This window comes from Monodelphis domestica, chromosome 7 (genome assembly GCF_027887165.1).
Source record: "Monodelphis domestica isolate mMonDom1 chromosome 7, mMonDom1.pri, whole genome shotgun sequence".
NCBI classification, from domain to species: Eukaryota; Metazoa; Chordata; class Mammalia; order Didelphimorphia; family Didelphidae; genus Monodelphis; species Monodelphis domestica.
Window position 1 is genome coordinate 200594990 of NC_077233.1, and position 21215 is coordinate 200616204.

At 34.7% G+C, this 21215-nt stretch overlaps 1 protein-coding gene across 1 annotated transcript in view; it reads left to right on the forward strand.

Moving 5' to 3' along the window:
* TMC1 (transmembrane channel like 1) overlaps window positions 1-20546 on the forward strand; it is a 209765-nt gene extending 189219 nt beyond the window's left edge. The window contains exons 16-20 of the mRNA XM_056806326.1: window positions 1749-1988; window positions 10343-10468; window positions 15233-15311; window positions 15459-15510; window positions 19546-20546. Coding sequence (XP_056662304.1) covers window positions 1749-1988; window positions 10343-10468; window positions 15233-15311; window positions 15459-15510; window positions 19546-19568 — 520 coding nt within the window. The 3' untranslated portion in view covers window positions 19569-20546. The remainder of the gene's footprint in view (window positions 1-1748; window positions 1989-10342; window positions 10469-15232; window positions 15312-15458; window positions 15511-19545) is intronic.
* Window positions 20547-21215: the final 669 nt, after the last annotated feature.

Below are 21215 nucleotides of genomic sequence, written 5' to 3' on the forward strand. Positions count from 1 at the left end.
CCCTACCACTCCTTACTTCACAGGATTGAAGAAAATAGATAGAAAAAATAATCCATACTTAGAGTTTCGGGAAGAAAGGTATATATGAAGTCAATGTATAATATTTATTCTTTTTGGTAGGTAAGCAAGGATACCAAAGTAATTGCAAGATCTTGATTCCCTTGTGTTGGGACTAGCCCACTAGATTATGATTCTTTAATTGTTGATTAATGATTAATAAATGTTAGGTTTTTATTTCCTCCTTTTCCTCTCTCATCAGTTTCTCTTTTCCTTCCTGCTTTTCCTCCTTCCTCCCTACTTCTCTTCCTCTCTCCCTTCCTTCCTTCCTTCCTTCCTTCCTTCCTTCCTTCCTTCCTTCCTTCCTTCCTTCCTTCCTTCCTTCCTTCCTTCCTTCCTTCCTTCCTTCCTTCCTCCTTTTACTCCCTCAATTCTTTGTTCCAGCTCTTCCTTCTTTCCTCTTTCCCTTCCTCTATCTCATTTTCTCTTTCTTCTTTCTTTTTTCTTCCTACTTTCCTTCTTTTATTCCCCCAGTTTATATTTATGAATATAATAGAAGCACCACCCAATTATAATACATGATAGGTTTTTATAATTTTAAAAACTATTCTCTAGTTCCTTAACCTGGTTTTTCAACCTGGACTTTACTGCTGAAAATTTTCAATTCATGACTCCATGTCACTAATAAAGGCATATTTGTTTTGGCAGTTGTTTAAAGAACTAACCTCTCACTTGTTCAAGTCATAGTCAGACCTTTTTTAAAAAAAACAATTTTATTTGAGAAAATAAATCTGACCAGTTATTTGGAATAATATCCATAAAAACCCAAACTATTGCTGTTAAAAATGGATGTGTTGTTATTATATAGATATGTTTAGTCGAAATAAATATAACATCTATGGTTTAAAGATATTTATGAAGTCAGAGGAGGTTAAACTTGTAAAATATCAAGTAATGTATATAAATATAAACTATCTTTATCACCATTATCATTAGCAGCAGCATTATTACTAGTATTCCTGTTTTTTCAAAAGGTCATTTCTTCCTTCTCCTCCAAAAGGACAAAAGCTCTCATTTCACTTTGAGTTAGAAAGTAATGAAAGATCAAAGAAATTTTTTTTGTTGTTGTTTTGAAGGTTTTCCCTACCAAAAACATAGCAACCTATTTTACTGAACCTATTAGCTGTGTTACCTGGTGACTGATCTATTGCAACTTATTCCTATTTGGAAGAGTAATTAAAAATAATTTTAAAGTCTAAATATAAAATGAGGGAGATTCTCAGTATAGGAGAAAGTAGAAGTAAATAAATTGACTTCCTTTTAATCCTTTTAATTCTAACTGGTTTCAAAGGTTCTGTCTAACTCTAACATTCTGTGATCTATGAAAGGAAAGTTAAATATATTTTAGTACCATAAAGAAGAGAGAAGTATTGAAAAATAATTATGATGTGGAATGTTGGTTAATTATTTTGATTATAAAATTCCTTCCTGACAGATTATATGAAGCTATTTGAGAGGAAACATTTACTAAAAGTTTAGAATAATATAGATTATACTTGGGCAAAACCATTAAAATAAATAGAGAAAAGATCAATGAGACCAGTTGTTAAATTAATTTAAAATAAGGTTGAAAATAGGCAAACAAGTTTTACCTTTTCCAACAGGAGGGGTATAGAAAATGGGGTCTTATGATTTTAATGTGGGAATCAGACTCCATAATTGTACCATGTTCTTTTTTTGTTTGTTTCTAGGATGGGATCCTTTTACGCTCCTTGCCTCCCAGCTATCAACATACTCCGTTTGCATACATCTATGTACTTTCAGTGCTGGGCTGTCATGTGTTGCAATGTTCCTGAAGCTAGAGTCTTCAAAGCTTCTAAGTCTAATAATTTTTACTTGGCTATGCTTTTGCTCATCCTCTTCCTGTCTACAATGCCAGTCCTGTATATGATTGTCTCCTTCCCACCATCTTTTGACTGTGGACCATTCAGGTACCTTACTTTTGAAACTCTATATTCTTTCTTATTCTAAAATAAGATTATTGTACATTTACAAGAAATAATACTATTTCTCATTTGTGGAAGCAAAATTGTTTAGAAAGTACTAGACTCAGTAAGATAAGTCCCAGGGACAATGAGTTTTAATGTCAAGTCTACCTATGGGCTACTGAGGTAGCCATACCTAGACAGATTCCTTAACTGCTCTGGATCTAAATCTCTCCCTGAGAGAAATGTAAATAGTATGGTGCAAAGAAATCTCCAATTCAAAGGGTAAAGGGAACAATTAGTGGCATTATCAAATCTGGGTTATCTTCTTAGGGCACATTATCCAAATTCCCATGCTACTGGGCAAATTTTTCAGGGTCAGCAGGCTAGACGCTCCTTCCCTACATCCTAGAAGTGCAGGTTATTCCAGAGGTCATACAATAAAAGCCTCATTATACTTTAGAATGGTACTGCTCTGGTTGTGAGAGATAATGAACAAAATGTAGGACCCAACATCTGTGAACAGAGGTAGAAAGTTCAAAGATCAGACAGAGAGAGAGAGAGAGAGAGAGAGAGAGAGAGAGAGAGAGAGAGAGAGAGAGAGAGAGAAGAGAACCAGGGCACAAAAGAGAGATTACATTATTTTAGTTCAACCAAACAATCAACATTTAGTTGCCAATTATTCTCCAGGGGCCCTACTAGTTGAGAGGTCTTACCCACAAAGCTTACATTTTTATCACAAGGGAAAACATGTATATGTGTGTGTATACACACACACACACACACACACACACACACACACATATATATATATGTGTGTGTGTGTGTGTGTGTATATATATACATACACCACATCTATCAATATACAGTTAATGGGGGGGGGGCTGAATGGATGAGGAAAGTGGTGCTTCAGTTGGGTCTTGAAGGAAAGTGGATATTCCAAGAGACTGGAGGTGAGGAATGCAGTCAGACATGGGGATAGGTGCTGCAAAGGCATGGAGATGGGAGACTTGTGCAGTTGTTGGGGAATGTTTAAATCTCATATTATTAGATTAGCTTATCACTCTAGGCTATTGAAATCTTTATAAAACCTAACTGAGAGAGGGAGGATGACACTAATTTTCCCACATGTTCCTCAGTTGCCAATAGTAAACTTCCAGTGTCAGGTATCAGAAGGAGAGAAGATATAAATTCTTGTCCAATTTGCTGATTATTTATTATATTCTCTAATCTCCAACACCATTTCAATAAACCATATTGATTGAGTAAATTCATACTTTGGCTAGGGCCAGTTAACCCCCTAAAGCTCTTTTGGGAATGAGGGAAGCCACAAATCAAAGTCTCTGTGTGGTGGGAAAATTAGTAATTGATTAGCATGCACTTGATGTGTCCTTCCTTACTATTGAGTTAGGGTCAGCAAGTGAACACTTTGGGATAAAAAAATGATGTAGTAATGTTTGCATCACTTCTCTCCATGGTGTTATAATGATTCAAATCTGAAAACTGCGGCTATTGACTTTAATAAAAGTAAATGGCTGTCCTCTTATGCAAAACCCAACTAATTCCATCTCTGAGTTCCCATCCCCAAGCACAAGTGATGTTGAGTAATGAGTTCCATTCTCAAGTGGGATGTCATAAATAATACAGAGAGTGACACCTGGAGGCTAAAGGTGAGATTGCAACCTTAGACCATAGAATAGTCCTATGATTTGGTGGGATTTGGTACCCTCTCAGTCCATTAGCTTTTTAAATAATATCTCCATTTCTCTTAGTTATGTTTGGTTGCTGTTCAGTTGTTTTAGTCATTACTGACTCTTCATCATGCCATTTGGGTGTTTTTTTGGACAAAGATATTGGAGTGGATTGCCATTTCCTTTTCCAGCTCATTTTATAGATGAGGAAATTAAGATAAATAGGATTAAGGGACTTGCCCAGGGTCACACAGCTATTAAATGTCAGAGGTCATATTCAAATTTGGGAATACCAGATTTCCTAATTCTGATCCCAGCACTCTAATCACTGTGCCACCTAGCTGCCCAGTCTCTCTTAGATAGCTGGGTTTAATCCAGATGATTTTCTCTTCATGATAAGGTTTCCTGAGAATAAAAGCATCACTGGTTTTAAAGTTAGAGGTTCTGAGTTCAAGGGTTCATTCTGTCATTTAGCAGCTGTGTGCCATTTGGGAATTTACGTTAGTTCTTTGGGCCTGTTTCCTCATTTACTTCAGAGTTATTAAAAGAATAAAATGAGATCAAGTGTGTAAAATTCTTTCTGAATAATAAAACAATTATATAATGGTCAGATAGTTGAGCTTAAAAAGCTCAATTTAGTTTAACAAATGGAAGGTATCCTTTATACACTTAGAAAAATCTTAGCTATCACATTGGTAATGAAGTATGCATAATACAACAACTTTGGAGTCAAAGGGCACAGCAATAATAGTTCTAGCTCGCATCAATATAGCAGTTTGATGTTTGTAAAGCACTTGGCAAATATTATCTCATTTTATCCTAATAAAAACCCTGAGAGGTAGGTGTTAGATCTCTATTTTGCAGATAAGAAAAATGAGGAAGGCAAAGGTTAAGTGACTGTCTAGAGTTATGCAGTTAGTGAGCTTAGGAGTCCTGATTTAAACTTATATCTTTGGATTCTGGGTCCACGGTTTTATTGGCTGTGATGCCTTAGCTGCCAGATCTCAGTCTTGAGCTGTGTCACAGAGACACCTTGCTTCTCTGAATCTCAATTTTCTTAGCAGTAAAATAAATATAATAATACTGCCTATCCTAAATGGATATTGTCAGGATATATATATATATATATATATATGTATATATATATATATATATATATATATATAACAGGCTCTTAATTAACAGAATATGGTCCATTACCTGGCCTAACCCTTGAGTATCTCCATCTTGATAGTAACTGGAAGAGCTTACATTCTTCTGGAATAGCCTTTGGAGATCATGTCTCTATGCCATGTTGAGGTATAGAAGCTGTCCTTAAGTAGAAAGATAAATATTTTCATAATAATAATACATTCAATCTCAAGACCCCATCTTAAAATATTCTCATATATATATGTATCTTACCATTGGTCCCTTCCCCTCCCTCTAGGATAAAATACAAATTTCTTTATTTGGTTCTTAAAATATATCTTAATCTGGTATTAGTCTAAAGCTTATTGCATATTACTTTCCATCATACACTCTATAGCCAAATCAAATCACCTGTCTTACTTTTCCTAGCTTATACTATCTCTCATCAGAAGGCACTTATACAAATTGATCCCCATTTCTGTAATATACTCCCCTCTCCCCTCTGCCTCATAGGATGCATATCTCTGTACAAATCTGACTCAAGTGACATCTTATACAGAAATCCTATCTTAGGTACCACAACTTCTAACATCTTCTTCCTAGAAGTTACTTTGTATATTTTTACAATTTCATCTTCCATGTATGTTTTTCTACCTATGAGATGTAAGCTCTTTGAGGGTTATGCTAAGGACTGTGTAGTTTTTATGATTGTATTTCCCAGAGCCTAATGCAGTGCTTGGTAAATAATAAATGCTTAAAAATACTTGCTTAGTGATTAGTTGATTGCATGAATGAATACATGTAAATTATAGGAAATATTTAAGTGTCATGGGCTTTAGACCTGGAAAAGTCTTTAGATATCTTCTACCCAACTTCTTCATTTCACTACTGGAAAGTAACCCCACCTGATTACATATCTCCCGTTTTAGTAATAGTTGTGAAGAATCACTATATTCATTTCAGTATTTTAAAATTAAGGAAATCAAAAGGTTTCTGATGTATCTTATGAATGGTGGTCTCACTTGCTCACTGTGCCCTTGGTTAGGGAGCCTATTTTTTCATTCAGCCTGATCACTTTGTTCAGGTTAAGGTTTCTACATTTGGGGGTGGGGGATGCTTTGAAGTTTAGCTTCACAGTTGAAAAAAGGTGAATTTTTTTTTCAAGAACTACATGGGGAGGGGATAGCTGGGTAGCTCAGTGGATTGATAGCCAGACCTAGAGATGGGAGGTCCTGGGTTCAAATGTGACCTCAGACACTTCCTAGTTGTGTGACTCTGGGCAAGTCATTTAACTCCCATTGCTTTTTTTTTTTTTAAGAAAGAAATACATGGGGAATGGGAAATAGTTTTTGAAGAATAGCCAGGATGTATTGTCTCTGGAAAATAATGTCTGTGGTTTAGTCATCTCTAACTTCATTAAGAAAGAAATAATGTCCAGGAAGAAGGTGGTGATTAGAGATATCCTAAAGTAGTACTGACTGCTTCAGGAGATAGTTGTTTTCTCATTACCAGATGTCTTCAAAAGATGGGAGGTCTATCAGGAATTTTTGAAGAGTATGATCATTCTAGCATGAATTGAACTAGTTGGTTTCTAAGTTGTCTTCTAACTCTAGCATTCTTTGATTCCTCTGTAATATTGGTAAAATTTCTGAATCTACTTTGTGGAGATCATTTGATGAATTTGCTTCCTGATAATTAGAAGTATTTGAAGAATAAAGATAAATTTCAGGAAGTGAGAGGTTTTAATAGAATTGGTAAAATGATGTCCTCTCAGTTTAAGGGTAAACTATTCCACCCCCAGTTTCATATAGGATGACACACAGATAGATTACTTTTTGAGTGTTGGACCAACTTGGTAGAGAAAAGTAAACAGACCTCCCAGTTTGGACAGGATGGACCTGATTTTGGAAGAACTGATCAGGGTAGAAGGTGGTCCAGAAAATGATCCTGGAAAACTCTGTTACAAGATTTATATAGGATCTCAGTCAAATGATGAACATCCTGTCTTATTTGGTGAATGGCTAGTTAAGGTAAACTGAGCTGTTGAGAAAGAGTTTTGTAGAATTTTTTATAATTATCATTATAACTGTAGAACCTTTTCCTAGGTCAAAGAACCCTCTTAGGAGCAGGAATCTAGAACTCTAGAACAAACTGCATCCACTATGCTATTCTCCATCAAGTTTTTCTATAGTACAAAGGATACTCTAGGTAGCTAATAATAATGAGCTAGCATTTATATAGTGATTTTATGTTTGCAAATCATTTTATATATATATATATTATCTCATTTAATCCTCCCCAAAGCATGGGGAAGTAAGTATTATTATCTTCCCCATTTTCAGATGAAGATATTAAGGTAGACAGACTTGCTCAAGGTCACATGGCTAATAAATGTCTAAAGCTTTATTTGAACTCAGATCTTCTTGACACCAGGCCCTGTGTTTGATCCATTATACCATCTAGCTGGGTAAAGATTATATGATGCTAGTCTCCTTCTACCTATATATCATACTCCCAATTATATGTGGGTTATGACAATAGTAGTTCACAATTATATAGGACATTAAAATTTGGAAACACCTTATGTATCTTACCTCATTTAATTTTTACAACCCTGAAAGATTGGTGCTATTATTATTATCCTCGTTTTTGTTGTTCATTTGCTTCAATCATGTCTTTGTAACCCCATTTGGGGTTTTCTTGGCAAAGATACTAGAGTGGTTTGCCATTTCCTTCCCCATTTCCCTCATTTTACATATGATGAAAATGACTGAAAGAAGTTAGGTGACTAGTTGCTGAAAGCTACTATCTCAGGCAGGATTCAAACTCAGACCTTACCAACTCCAAATACATTATATTGTCCACTATGCCACCTTGCTGGATCTAGAGGAAGAAAAGAATGTCTTCTGTTATTTTTTCTGGCCTTTCTTCTATTATGATCGATATGACTTATCCTATCAAATTGACTAACTGGAACCACCACTGTGCTTGGCACCAAGTCATTTCTGAGAAAGTAAAAGCAATCTTGAAGTGACTAGAGTTCTTCTATTCTACCCCATCAGTCAGTTTTTCTTCAAATCACTAGAGAACACCATTGCCCAGAGATGAATCTGACTTGCAAGTTTATTCTCCAATCTCATGGGTGGCAGTTAGGCAAAAGCAACACTTGGTTTCAGGAATCATCTTCTAGACTATCTAAAGGCATAACAACTGATAGAGAGAGCATTTAGGTATGTAGACTTTATGGCTGAGAATGTTTTTAGTTTAGTTTTTTTTATTTTAAAGTATTAGGTAAAGGGACCTACTACCTTTTATCCTAAATAGTCCATGATGTCTACAAAAGAACTCATACCAATGTCTTTCCTGGGAATAACAATTTCTCATTGTGAAATTAATATACAAAACTAGAAATATAATACAGTGTTTGGAACTAAATGAATTATAACTATAATGAGAAATATTTATATTAGTATAAGTCAGAAGTAGAACTGATGTTAAATATTAAGGAGTTGATTCTCAAGTTTATAGATTATCAAAGACCTATTCTTAGAGCTGAAAGGATATTAGAAGCCATTAAGGCAACAATACCACCCGCTTTCATTTTACAGATTAAGAAACTGAGCCTCAGAAAGTTTAAGTGAGTTGCCCAAGGTCACATAGGTAGTAAACACCAAGGAAAGAATTTGAACATAGAGACTGAAGTCAGGAAGATTTATCTAGCCTCATCCACCTACTAATGGTGTGACCCTGGGCAAATCACTTCATCCTGTTTGCCTCAGTTTCCTCATCTGTAAAATGAGCTAGAGAAGGAAATGCCAAACTGTTCCTGGATCTTTACTCAGAAAATCCCAAATGGGGTCAGAAAAAGTTGAACACAGCTGAAAAACAGCTGAATAACAATCTCCTAATCCAAAGCCAGTTTGCTTTCCACTGTACTGTTCTACATTCCTTCATTTTTGCTTTGTTCTTAGCCGTTGTTACTTTGTTGTTCATGAGACAGTCTCCTGAGAGTGAGAATAAGGTTTTTGTTTGCTGATTTGCAGTTTTATTGAGCAATGATATTAAAATTGTTGGTTGGTTGGGATTTGGGATTATTGCTGTTTACATTTTGTATTATTGTGAATTAGCATTTGTATGTTGTGAATATTTATTTCCTTGATTAAAAAATAAATACATAGAGTATATTATTTCAGTAACCAAAGAATGGCTTCCATGACAAAGAAAACTGTGTGAACTAAGAGAAGACTTAATTATCCCCATGGTATGATTCTACAGGGATTTCTATAATGACGGATAAATTAACTTTCAAATTCTATAGAATATGGCCAAATAAATATTATTTGCCTAATTGCTATTCTTAGATAAAGCTATTTGATATTATTTAATTCAACACATTTGCTAAGCTCTTACTAGCAGAGAACAATATGCTGAAAACTTGGGAAACCAAGACAAAAAAAAAGAAATAATTCCTGACTTCATAGTGCTTATAATTTAAACGTTGAATAAAACTTGTACAAAATAAATTGAGTACCGAGTAAAATGGCTTGAAGAAAAAAAATAGAGGTTCAGGTAAAATTCTTTAAGACAATTTGAGGAGGGAAATCATAGTTGGAGATATCCCAAACTTTTTATGAGTTGTTATTTCACATATTTTAAAAAGATCACTTCTTAGATTGCAGAGGGTTGAGAAGTGATTTAGTGTTGAGAAAAAGAAACCAGTGAGTGCAAATTATTCTTTTTATTAGTTTAGCAAGGAAGAGATGAGATAGATATAGGGGAATAGCTTAAGGGAAGCAAGTGAAAAGGTTGGTTTTTCATTATGGTGTTTTTGTTGTTGTTATTATAAATATTATTTATGATAGAAGGAGACATTAATATGATCATGTGTGTGTGAGCATGTATGCAATGTATATCTAAGTATGAGAGAAAGAAGAGAGGAGTAGAAAAGAGAAGGGACAGGGAGAAGAGGGGGATTAAGAGAAGAAAGGAAGAGGTAGAGCAGAAAGGAGGAAAGGGAGAAGTGAGGAGGGGAGGAGGAGGAAAAGGAGAGAAGAGAAGAAAGGAATGATGATATGTAGTATTTCTCAAATAAAGTTGAGCAATTTAGAACTCTATTTCAGTGAGAATCATACATGATTATGTTGAGAGGATCATGGACTATGTGTTAGCTTGTTTCCTTCCCATTTCCTTTTCATGTTCTTGGACCGTGTTAGAACATCATTATCAATTTTGCTGACATTAGTGCAATGTTTCTGTAAGCAGCAGAGCATAATCTGGAGGACTGACTTTATTTGGAGTCAAGAACACTTGGGTTTGGATTTTGACTCTGACATTTAGCTAGCTGTGAGTAAGTAATTTTATGTCCTGTATCAGTTCATCTGTAAAATAACTATAATAATGGCTGTTGAATTTGTCTCATAAGACTGTTGCTAGTCTCTCATAACATAATAGCTATAAAGGGAATTACGAACTATAAAACCCTTCATAAAAGTTGGTTAACCTCTATGTTCTAAAGTGTCCTTTCCTCTTGTTTTTCAGTGGCAAAAACAGAATGTTTGAAGTCATTGGGGAAACTCTGGAGCACGATTTCCCCAGCTGGCTGGCAAAAATCTTACGGCAGCTCTCTAACCCTGGACTCGTCATTGCTGTGATTTTGATCATGGTGTATGTAGACTTCTGCTTAGAGAAAGAGCCCTTGTAGCTCTCTTCTCCCCTCTCTCTACTTCTCCTTTCTTTTTACTTCTCTTCTCTACCCTTAGATTCCCAAAGGTCTCACTGAAACCAAACCAATTTCAGGATTGATGACCTTGTGGTGAGGGACTGAAATTCATGAGCAATTCAATTCCTGTTGGATGCAATTCAAGCTTCCACATCTCTTTTCACCATTTCAGAATTAAATAATTTGTTGCCAACTGGCCAAAATAATAATTAAAACATCCAACAGAAGGGAAAGATATAATGATAAATCTAATCAGGGGATTGAGTTTTACCCCTCACCTCCACCCCTCAAACCCATACAGCAGATGGCATTGAATAAACAAACATGATGATCCTGAAGGTTAGTACTCTCCTTGGGTATCCTCTAGGCCATTTTTCAGTGCTGAGGGTCTTAAAGGTCATAAGCATCAGAAGCACTGTACTCAGTGAGCCATACATAAATGTTTGTTAATGACAATAGAATCATAGGGCTAGAGGGTCCTTGGAAATATTATGTACTCCTTCCCATTGTTAAAAAAAAAGCTTAACACTTAATCATTCCCTCCCTTGAGACATTCATACTTAAAAATAAAAACAAGCCATAAACTTGCCAATATAGCAGAATGATAGGTTTGAAACTGGGAACATGAAGGGGAGAAAAGATCACATGTATAATATGTAGAAATGGCAAGAATTCATAGAATCCTAGACTCTCAGAGGTGGAAGGACTAACCCAGTTGTTGACTGATTAAGACCCATTTTTTATAACACACCCTTCAAGCTTTTGTCCAGCCCTTGAAAATATCTAGGTGGAAGTGGAGGTACCATCATCTTGGCATATTGAATAGAATTTTGGAGTTGGGAAGACCTGGTTTCAGATCTTCCTTTTAATAATTTGTGTGATCACAGGAGAATTATTTAACTTCCTTAAACCTTAGTTCCCTAGATGGTCTTTATGGTGGTCCTTTCCACCTCAGAGTCTATTATCTCTTGATTTTCCCAGGTAGTCCTTTCATATCTTCCTAAAAGATGTGCTCATAACTACCAAAATTAGTGATTCCTTTAAGCTTTTCATGGAGCTCTTGCTTACTTGCCACTAAAAATGAGTAGTTCAAAGTTCAAAGGGGAAATAAAAGAATGTCTTTACTTCTTCAGATGGTGAGGCTGAGAATGCAATGACACAATGGTGTGACCTTAGATAAGTCATTCATTTTCTATTTTAGGAAGATTAGTAATATGCTTTATTAAGAGCTTGTGGGTTGCATTAGATGAGGGCCTTTCCACATTTAGGATCCCAGGATTTAGTAGAGTGGTGTTTAGAGTAGCTATGAATTATCCCCTCCCCAGACTGTTAATATTTATGACCTTTAGGAGTTTAATCTGATGCTAGTTTTGGCAAGATTTAAAGATGAAGTTCTATGATTGTCTTCTGGAGTCACTTAAGTGGATTAGTGGCTAGTGAAGGGGGCTTGGAGACAGGAGGACCTAAGTTCAAATCCTGACTCAAACTCTTACTAATTCTATGCCCCTTGGCAAATCACTTAACCTCCCCTAGGCTCCAGTTTGTTCATTTGTAAAATGGGGATAATAATGGCCCCTACTCCACAAGATTATTGGGAAGATCAAGTGAAGTAATGTGTGAATCACTTTGCAAGCTGTAAAGTGTTATACAAATACTAGCTATTATTCATTTAAATTAAATTAACATTGGAAGAAATTTCCTGTTGGAGATTTTGAACTGCCTGTTAGACAATTGAACTGGATGCCTTTTTAGGCATCTCAAACTCAATATGCCCAATATAAAATGCATTGTATTTTCCCCCTAAACTAATTCTTCTTCTAAATTTCCCTGTTTTTATCGAGTGCAGAGCCTCACTCAGGTTCCCAATCTGATTTTCCTCCTTGAATCTTCACTCTAATTCACCTCACCTATGCAGTAAGGTGTCAGATCTTATTTTTTTCTACTTTCACATCACTTAAATCCATCCCCTTCCTTCTACCACACAACTACTAACCTTAATCAGGCCCTTATCATATCTCTCCTGGAATTTTGTAATAGTTTTCTAATTGATTTCTCTACCTCTGATTTCTCACCATTTTTGATCAGCTCTCTAAACCAGAAGTGCCCAAAACAGGGCAATCCTCCCAAGTACTGTAACTAAATTAAAATGTAATTAGGAAATATTTAACAATATAAATTATAATACACTAGAACATAGGTTAATATGTTATATCCCAAGTTAATATGCTGTTCATAGGGATCCTTACATATGTTTTAATGGGTCTCTTTTCAACCTGAGTTTGATACCACTGCTCTAAATAAATGCCAAAATGATTTCCTAAGTGTAGGTCTATATCACTCTTCTTCTCAATTAACTTCAATGTCTCTCTATTACCTTTAGAATCAAATATTAATTTCCCAGTTTAACCTTAAAAGCCTTCTACAACTATCTCTAACCTATCTTTCCAGTATTATTACAAATTATTCACTTTCCACTCTAAAATTGATCATCACATTATTCTTCAAATATGACTTCCCATCTCTCATTTCTATGACTATCCTTTATACCTAGAATATGTTCCCATCCTACCTCCATTTTTTAGAATCATTAGGTTTTTATTGTTTTCCCCTCCCAGCCTCAGGTCAAGATCTTCCTCTTAAATGAAACCTTTTCTAAAATTTTCTACCATGCTTTCCAATCCAAATAACCACATATTTTTTCTTGCATATACATTTGTGTCTGTTTTCTCCCCCCCCCAACCCCCTATACACAATATTTCTTGAGAGCAGGAGTGATTTCACTTTGGTTTAGGTATCTCCCATACCTAACACATATTAGGCACTTGATGAATATTGTTGATTACTTGACCAAATTTTGGATCCCTAAAGTTATTTTTTGAATCTTATTTATCTATTCTGTTAGTTATCAGGAAAAGGAAGTGAGATGAAGCCTCAAGTAATTCAGTGACTTGCCCAATGACACCCTACTAGTTAGTGGCAGACCCAAGACAAGACCTTATCTCCTGATTACCAGGATAGCAACATCTAGTGTGAAAGTGAAACAAGAACATGGTTTCTAAGACTAGTACTTATTTCTTCCTTCTATACCATATTGAGGCTGCAGTAGAGTGATAGGAGAGACCTGGAGAGTTCCTATTTTATTTACAAAGCTTTACTGAATGGGTTACAGGGTTTAGAAAATAATGGTTCTAATTCCTTCTAATCTCCTGGCATGAAATATTGTATTTAGGGATGGAGGCATATATGCAAAAATTCACACATGCAGGATTGCACACAAACAGACACTCACTCACGCTCACTGAAGACACACATGCACACCACAGCTACAGAAAGGAGTAGATCTAGTCTATATTTACTTTAAAAAAATATTATTCGTAGACTCAATCATGAGCAAAAGACTTATAGTCAAGCAGCTCTTTTTTTTTTTATAGTTTGTCTTATTGTGTAGATTCCAGAATATAGCCAGCATTCTTAAAGCAATGATTGACAGGCCATGCGAATGAATTTAAACTCCCACATTACTTGGATTAATACCAGTTTAGACTGAGCCAAATCATATTAGCAATTGCCTTATGAGGGCCAGATGGCTCATAAAGGTTTTAATCTAGGATGTTTGTGAGTAGAACTGTGTTTCATCTCCAGTTATCAACAGCAGAGAATAATGTCACATGTATATTTATCTCTTTGTAAATCTATACATTACAAATCTATCTGTATTTCTTTTTGATAGATTCACTTGACTTATATGAGTGGTGCTATGCAGTTCTGGATATGTTAAAGGGCCTGGGTTTACTTCTTTTAAAAAATTAAAATATTTATTTTTAAAATCAAAAATTAATAATGAATTTTGTCAATAGAAGACATTAATGAGAAGAAAGAATTTTTCTTTTAGGTTGACAAATACAAAGAGCTGTAGCATTTTCTTCCCTCTTTTGAAGTATCACGTCAGTGAGTTATCACAATTTAATAATATTTTTAGTATTTGTAAGAAATGAGAGAGTAAAATAGAAGTTCCAGTACTCAAATGAATATGACAATAATAGCATTTATATAGTGCTCTGAGATTTGCAAAGTGCTTTATATATTATCTCATTTCATCTTCACAACAATCCTCAGATAGGTTGGTATTATTATCCCCACTTTTAAAGATAAAGAAACTGAGCTATGGGATGTAACTTACCCAGGGTCATATGTAAGGGTCTGAGACAAAATTTTAACACAGATCTTCATGACTTCATGCTCTATCTCCCATTTAACTGACATTAAGAAGAAATGGTAGCAGACTAAGGAGGTAGAGAATATATTAGAGAAAGGGTATTAGGAAACTTTGATTCTAGTTTGAACTCTGCCACAGTTTGTGTAAGCTTAAAGAAGAAATCCAACACTTCTCTGGAACTCAGTTCCTTCCTTCTTTCCTTCCTTCCTTCCCTCCTTCCCTTCTTCCTTTTTTCTTCCTTCCTTCGTTCCTTCATTCCTTCCTTCGTTCCTTCCTTTGTTCCTTCCTTCCTTCCTTCCTTCCTTCCTTCCTTCCTTCCTTCCTTCCTTCCTTCCTTCCTTCCTTCCTTCCTTCCTTCCTTCCTTCCTTCCTTCCTTTTTCTTCCTTTCTTGCTTCCTCTTTGTTGTAAAATTCTGTGACTCAAATGATAGTTTTAAAAAAATTGTATGAGACAAAAAATAATCATAAATTATCTTGTTTCCTTTCCCTTTAGCTTGACTATCTATTATCTTAATGCTGCTAGCAAGGTACAGAAACTTGGAAACTTGGAGTTAAAGAAGAAGATGAAGATGGTAAGATATTGGTTGGAAGGATGGAAATGTGGTCTCTTGTTATTTTCAAATAGTAGAAAAGACCCAGATATTGAAGTGTTTCTTGTTGCCATTTTTCTTTCTTTCTTTCTTTCTTTCTTTCTTTCTTTCTTTCTTTTTTTTGCATAGCAAGCTGAGGAGAACAAAATGCGAAACAAGAAAATGGCTGCTGCAAGAGCAGGTTAGAAATAATTTTGTGACTCAATATTCTGTAAGTAGATTTTTCCTCTTCCTTCAGGAGGCATTTTGGTAGAGTATTTGAAGCAGGGTAGCAATGGTGGTAGTGGCATTAGTGTCCAGGACAATATGCTTACATAGATATTCTGGAAGTCCTAGTAAAAGCAATAAGATTTTTTTTAAATGAAAGGAATAAAGATAGGCACAGCAGATATAAAACCATCTCAATTTATGGTTGAATTGGAAAATCTTAAAGAATGAGCGAAGAAAGTAAGTTTGCAAAAATTAATGTCATTTATAGCCAATAGCAAAATTCAAGAAGAAATGATAGCAAGAGAAGACCTATTCAAAATAACTTAAAATTCATAAAATTTCTCAAAACCTATCTACTAAGTTACTCATGACTTACAATTATAAGTACAATTACAAAATGTTCCTTAAGGAAATGAAGAAATAGTTAAATAGCTAGAGGGATAGTCAATTTCCATGTCAGGTTTATTTTAATACAACAAAAATCATCATAATATCTAAATTAAATTATAGATTTCATGCCATAACAATCAAATTATTTTATAGAAATAGATAAAATAATAAGAAAATGTTTAAAACCTCATAGGAAAAATTAAAAACTTTGAATTAATGGAGAATAGTATTTTTAGGCCTAAAATCATACCATAAAGTACTAATTATCAAACCAATTTAGTATTCATTAAAAATAGATAAGTAGATCACTAGAATAGATTAGATAACTTGGAATCAGAAATAATAAAACCCAGCTTTCAGTAATTTCAAGAATATAAATTACGGGGGCAGGTGGGTAGCTCAGTGGATTGAGAGCCAGGCCTAGAGATGGGAGGTCCTAGGTTCAAATCTGACCTCAGCCACTTCCTAGCTGTGTGACCCTGGGTCAGTCACTTGACCCCCATTGCCTAACCCTTACCACTCTTCTGCCATGGAACCAATAGTCAGTCTAAAGGAAAGGGTTTAAAAATAAAAGAATATAAATTACGTAAATTCTTTATCTGACAAAAATTATTTTGATAACTGGAACACAGACAGAAATTGAGTTCATACCATCACTTTCACCATATGCCATAATTTGTTCAAAATTGAGCTCAATACTAAAAATCCTTTTGTGATGTGGAGAAAGAGTTTTTAAGTAAATATGATTTAGACGTAATCACAAAAGATAAAATTGATAACTGCTTCAAATTGAAATACAAAGTCAATGCAATTAAGATAAGAAAGGAAACAAAAGACTGGAAAACTCTTTATATTAAATATCTGATAAAGGTCCGATTTTCAAGACAGAGAACTAACACAAAACCATTTTCTGATAGATAAATGTCAGAGGAAATTAACAGTTCTTAAATGACAAATTGCAAACTATTAACTTAATGAAATATTTCTTCAAATCGTTAAAAAAAGAAAAGCAATACAATTAAAAGAAGTCTGAAGTTTTATTGTACGCTCCACAATTTGGCAAAAATGACAAAAGTTTGCAAAAAGTCAGTTTGGGATGGTGTGTGGAAAGACAAGCACACCAATGTCCTGCTGCTAATGCTGGGAATTGTCCTAACCATTCTGGAAAGGGATACGGAATTATGATAAGTGACTAAAGTGTCCATACTCTTTGGCCTATATATCACATTGCTACACTTAAGCATCACTTTCAGTCCTTTTCCATTATGTCTTGTTCCATCTCTTTTATATTCTCCTGTCCTTTTTTAAGAAGTCTATTTTTTACTCAAAGTCATAATGAGGGTGCAAAAAACAAAGTCTTGCCCAAGTGGGGTGGGGAATATTTAAGAGGTGCTTCTAGTACTTGCCATCCTTCAGCAGCCTAGAAACAACTGATTTTAGCACCTAGTTGACAAGAATAATTATTAAAAATAGGAAGCTACAAGCTGGCATAAGCTTTTTCTCCAGGTACTCTACTCTAAGTTAATTTCTTTATAATGCCCATGATGCTGTATCTTGGTGTCTCCACCCAAAGCAGCCATTGTCTCCAGGTTTTTATGTCTTACTCTACCCTCAACCAAAAGTGTATTGAAAAGTAGAGTTGAGGGTCCTTTTTTGGGTGATGCCTGTCCTTATTGTGACTGCCTTTTCCTTCATTTCATTTTCCTTTCTGAAGCACAGCCCCCCCCACTTTTCCCCTTGGGGCAGAGTATTAAGAATGGCTTTTAAAAACATTTTTATTGACCTTATGTTTTTATATCACCTTTGTTTCCAAATACATTTCTTCCTTCTTCCCCTCCAAGACAGCTATATTTTATAACAAGGAACCAAAAAGAGGAAAGAAAATTTAGCAAAATTAACCAACATACCAAACATGTTTTGCATTATGCAAATTTCTCCACAAGCATAGTTTGAACACTTCTTCAAAAAAAAAAAAAGAGGAAAGTGGAGGCAAGGGAAGAAGGGTACTTTCTCCTTGGTGCCATTTTGATTTCACAACATTCTATTTTGTTTGTTTTGCTTCAATTGTGTTTGCTAATTGCAGTGTTCAAGTCATTGTGTTTATTATTTTCCTGATTGTTTACTTCACTTTGTATCAATTAATATAATCTTTCCATGCTTCTGTTTTCATTATGTTCCTTATTCTTATAGCACAGTCATCTTCCATTGCATTACTGCTTTTTAAAAATCCATTGCTCAATCAATGTGCATTTAGAAAGTTGAATGAGTTGACCTTTGAGGTTACTTCCAGTTCTAGAGCTATGGTTCCATCATCTTACTTTGGTTTCTAATTATTTACTACTAGAAAAAAAGTGGTAATGTAAGCATTTTAGTATAAACAAGAACTTCTTTTTTGGCCTTGACCTACTTAAGATAAATGTCTATAAGTATGATTTCCAGGTCCAAATTTATGGAAACTTTAGTCACTGACTATCCATAATTCCAAATCGCTTCCCACAATCAATTCATACAGTTCATCTCAATAAATTAACCTACCTGTGTTTTAGAGGTATTGAGAGAATCAAATGAGATAATGGATTAAAATACTTTGCAAATATCAAAGAGTTACATAAATGCTAGCCATTTGTATTATTAACCTACAGTCACCAGGATACCAGTTTAGTGATGACTTTATTCTTTGAGCCTCCCTTAGTAATATTTATAGAGCAATACAGGAATATGCTAGTAAGTTTTTTACAACGGAAGTGGAGGATATTTTACACATACAAAGTTTTAATTTTAATTTGCATAATTAAAATTTTCTTAAGTCCAGGCAATCTACAAAACCTTAAGCAAGGCTCTGATTTATCACTATTTCTGATTTCTGAAGGATAAAAACTCAGATGGAAATTTAACAATGGGATGTACCAAGCAGGTTAGAACTGACTCTAGCACACTGCCTGTATGTATATATCTATAGTCCTTCAAAATTGACTATTTCCATCTTTTGCCATCTTTGCCATTTTGTTGGGTGAGAGATGAAACTTCAGTTGTGTAAATTGCATTTCTTTACTTATTAACAATCTGGAGCAATCGTTTACATGGTCTCTAATAATTTTTTAATTATTAATTAATTAATTAATCCTTATATAATCCTTACAATGACACTGGTTCAACACTTGTTATTTTCACCATTTTATAGATGAGGTAAATGAAACTGAAGGACTAAGAAACTTTCTTAGGATCATAAGATCTGAGGAAGGATTCATAGTGAGGGACCTGGATTCTAAGCACCAGGTTTTCTAGCCTATAGTAATCTCAAGTCCTTTCTAGCCCTAAATTCTGTGATCATTTGAAACTTGATTGTAGTTATTACAAAAGAAATCAAAAAAGCATTTTAAAATGCTAGGATTATTAGAAAAGAATACATGTTAAAGAAATTCAGTCTGTCCACCTATTATCTACAGGATTTCATATCTTCTAAGAGGATATGGAAATGCTCTGAATATATAACTGTTGTGTAAATGTAGTATTACAGTGGCACTATATTGTAAAAATACAGATTTCAAGTAACCTTGCTCAGAAACATTTATTAATTACACATAAGCCTAAGTTTTTATTTTCTTTTTTGTTCTAGCAGCTGCAGCAGGTGGCCAGTAACCATGACAGACAGCTCTGGGATCCAGGAATACTCCTGACCTTGGAGAAGAAGAATAATGAGCTGTCTGGATGTCCAAAGAACCTCCATGTTGCTATTTCAAAACTTTTTCTTTGCTTCTACTGCCTTTCAAGGTCAAGCACATTTCCAACTATCTCTCTGATATTGAGAAAGACCTCAAATTGATACTGTTTTCTGTACCAGTGATTAATTGCAATAGCCCTAATTTTTTCACTGTAAGACCTCCCTGTTCAGTTTTGTCAAATATGAGAGCCTGAAAAGGGATGAGCAGAAAATCCACATGCATTTACTCAGTTATTTGCCTAAAAGTTGAGTTAAACATACAGCCATATGGAATGCCTCTTTTTTACATGCTTTCCAAAAATGTTTGCTCTCAGAAAATTTTCTTTGCAGTTGGAATCTGAGCAGGGATGTGTCACCTCTCTCCCTGCCCCCCAAGATGAGTGTCACATATATTAATTAATCAATCTATGAATCTATGAATCTATTAATGAATCTTCATTCATTAGTTCACCAATTCAAATGAGAAAAAAAATTTAAATGCTCTATTGTCAGACTCTGGACTTTTGATTCCAAAATAGCCAGGTTAGCAATAGTTTTTATGTAAAAAAGGGGACTAGTCAATAGCATTTCATAGAGTACTCCACTGAATGTCTCTCATCTAAAGGGGAACCATAAATCTTGGAGAATCAGCATTATTTTTAAGGGAAAAAAATGGATCATTCATGTTACCCAACATGTAACTGAAACTACAATTTGTCATTTGAATGCTAGCAAAAAGTAATGATATATCCACTGGGTTAATATATCTTTTAACAGGTAGGTATAAATATATTTTGTTAACTAATGAGAAAGGACACACCATTTGGAGCCACAGGGCTTAGTTTATGAGTGTACTTCAGCATTGTTTATTTACAAAAGTCATTTATTTTGAATAATTGACTCAGTTCCCTTGTCAACCGATGTGCTCATGCTTCTGTATATTCCTCTTTCTGTATTCTCCAAGATGGAGACTGTGTTCCAGACAAGCCAATTTGCTGGCCGCCCTCTTGTAAATGACTTATTGATCCCTGCCTCTGTATGCTTGCATATGCTGTTCCTGATCATTCCTGCCAAGTCATGGACTCACAACTTCCTTTAAGATCCAACTCAAAAGTTATATTGTTCAGGAAACCTCTCAAGAGTAACTCCAGTTTACTCCGATCCACTCTTTTATTCTTTGTCCCTCAACAACATATGTCTTCAATTTGTAGTATAATATTTGCAGTTGTTGACATGTTTTTTACATCTGACAGTCTCTTTTGTGCATGCTTCACTCTTCTGAAGTAGATGTAAGCTCCCCAAGAGCAGAGAATCATGTGTTTTAACTCTTTTATATTCCCCAAAGCAACTTCGATAATACTATGTGCACAGTAGGCACTTAATAAATATTTGTCATCTAAAGAAATGGAATAATTTATACTTATTGCTGCATTCTAGAACAAAGAATTTGTTCTTTATTTGTGCTATATGTATGAAAATGTCGACATTGTATAAAGAACTCATTATCCAATAATATAAATGATATGAGGTTCTTATTGCACTGCATGGGAAATTAGTGCAGTTCCAGGTTCCTTTCTGTATTTTGA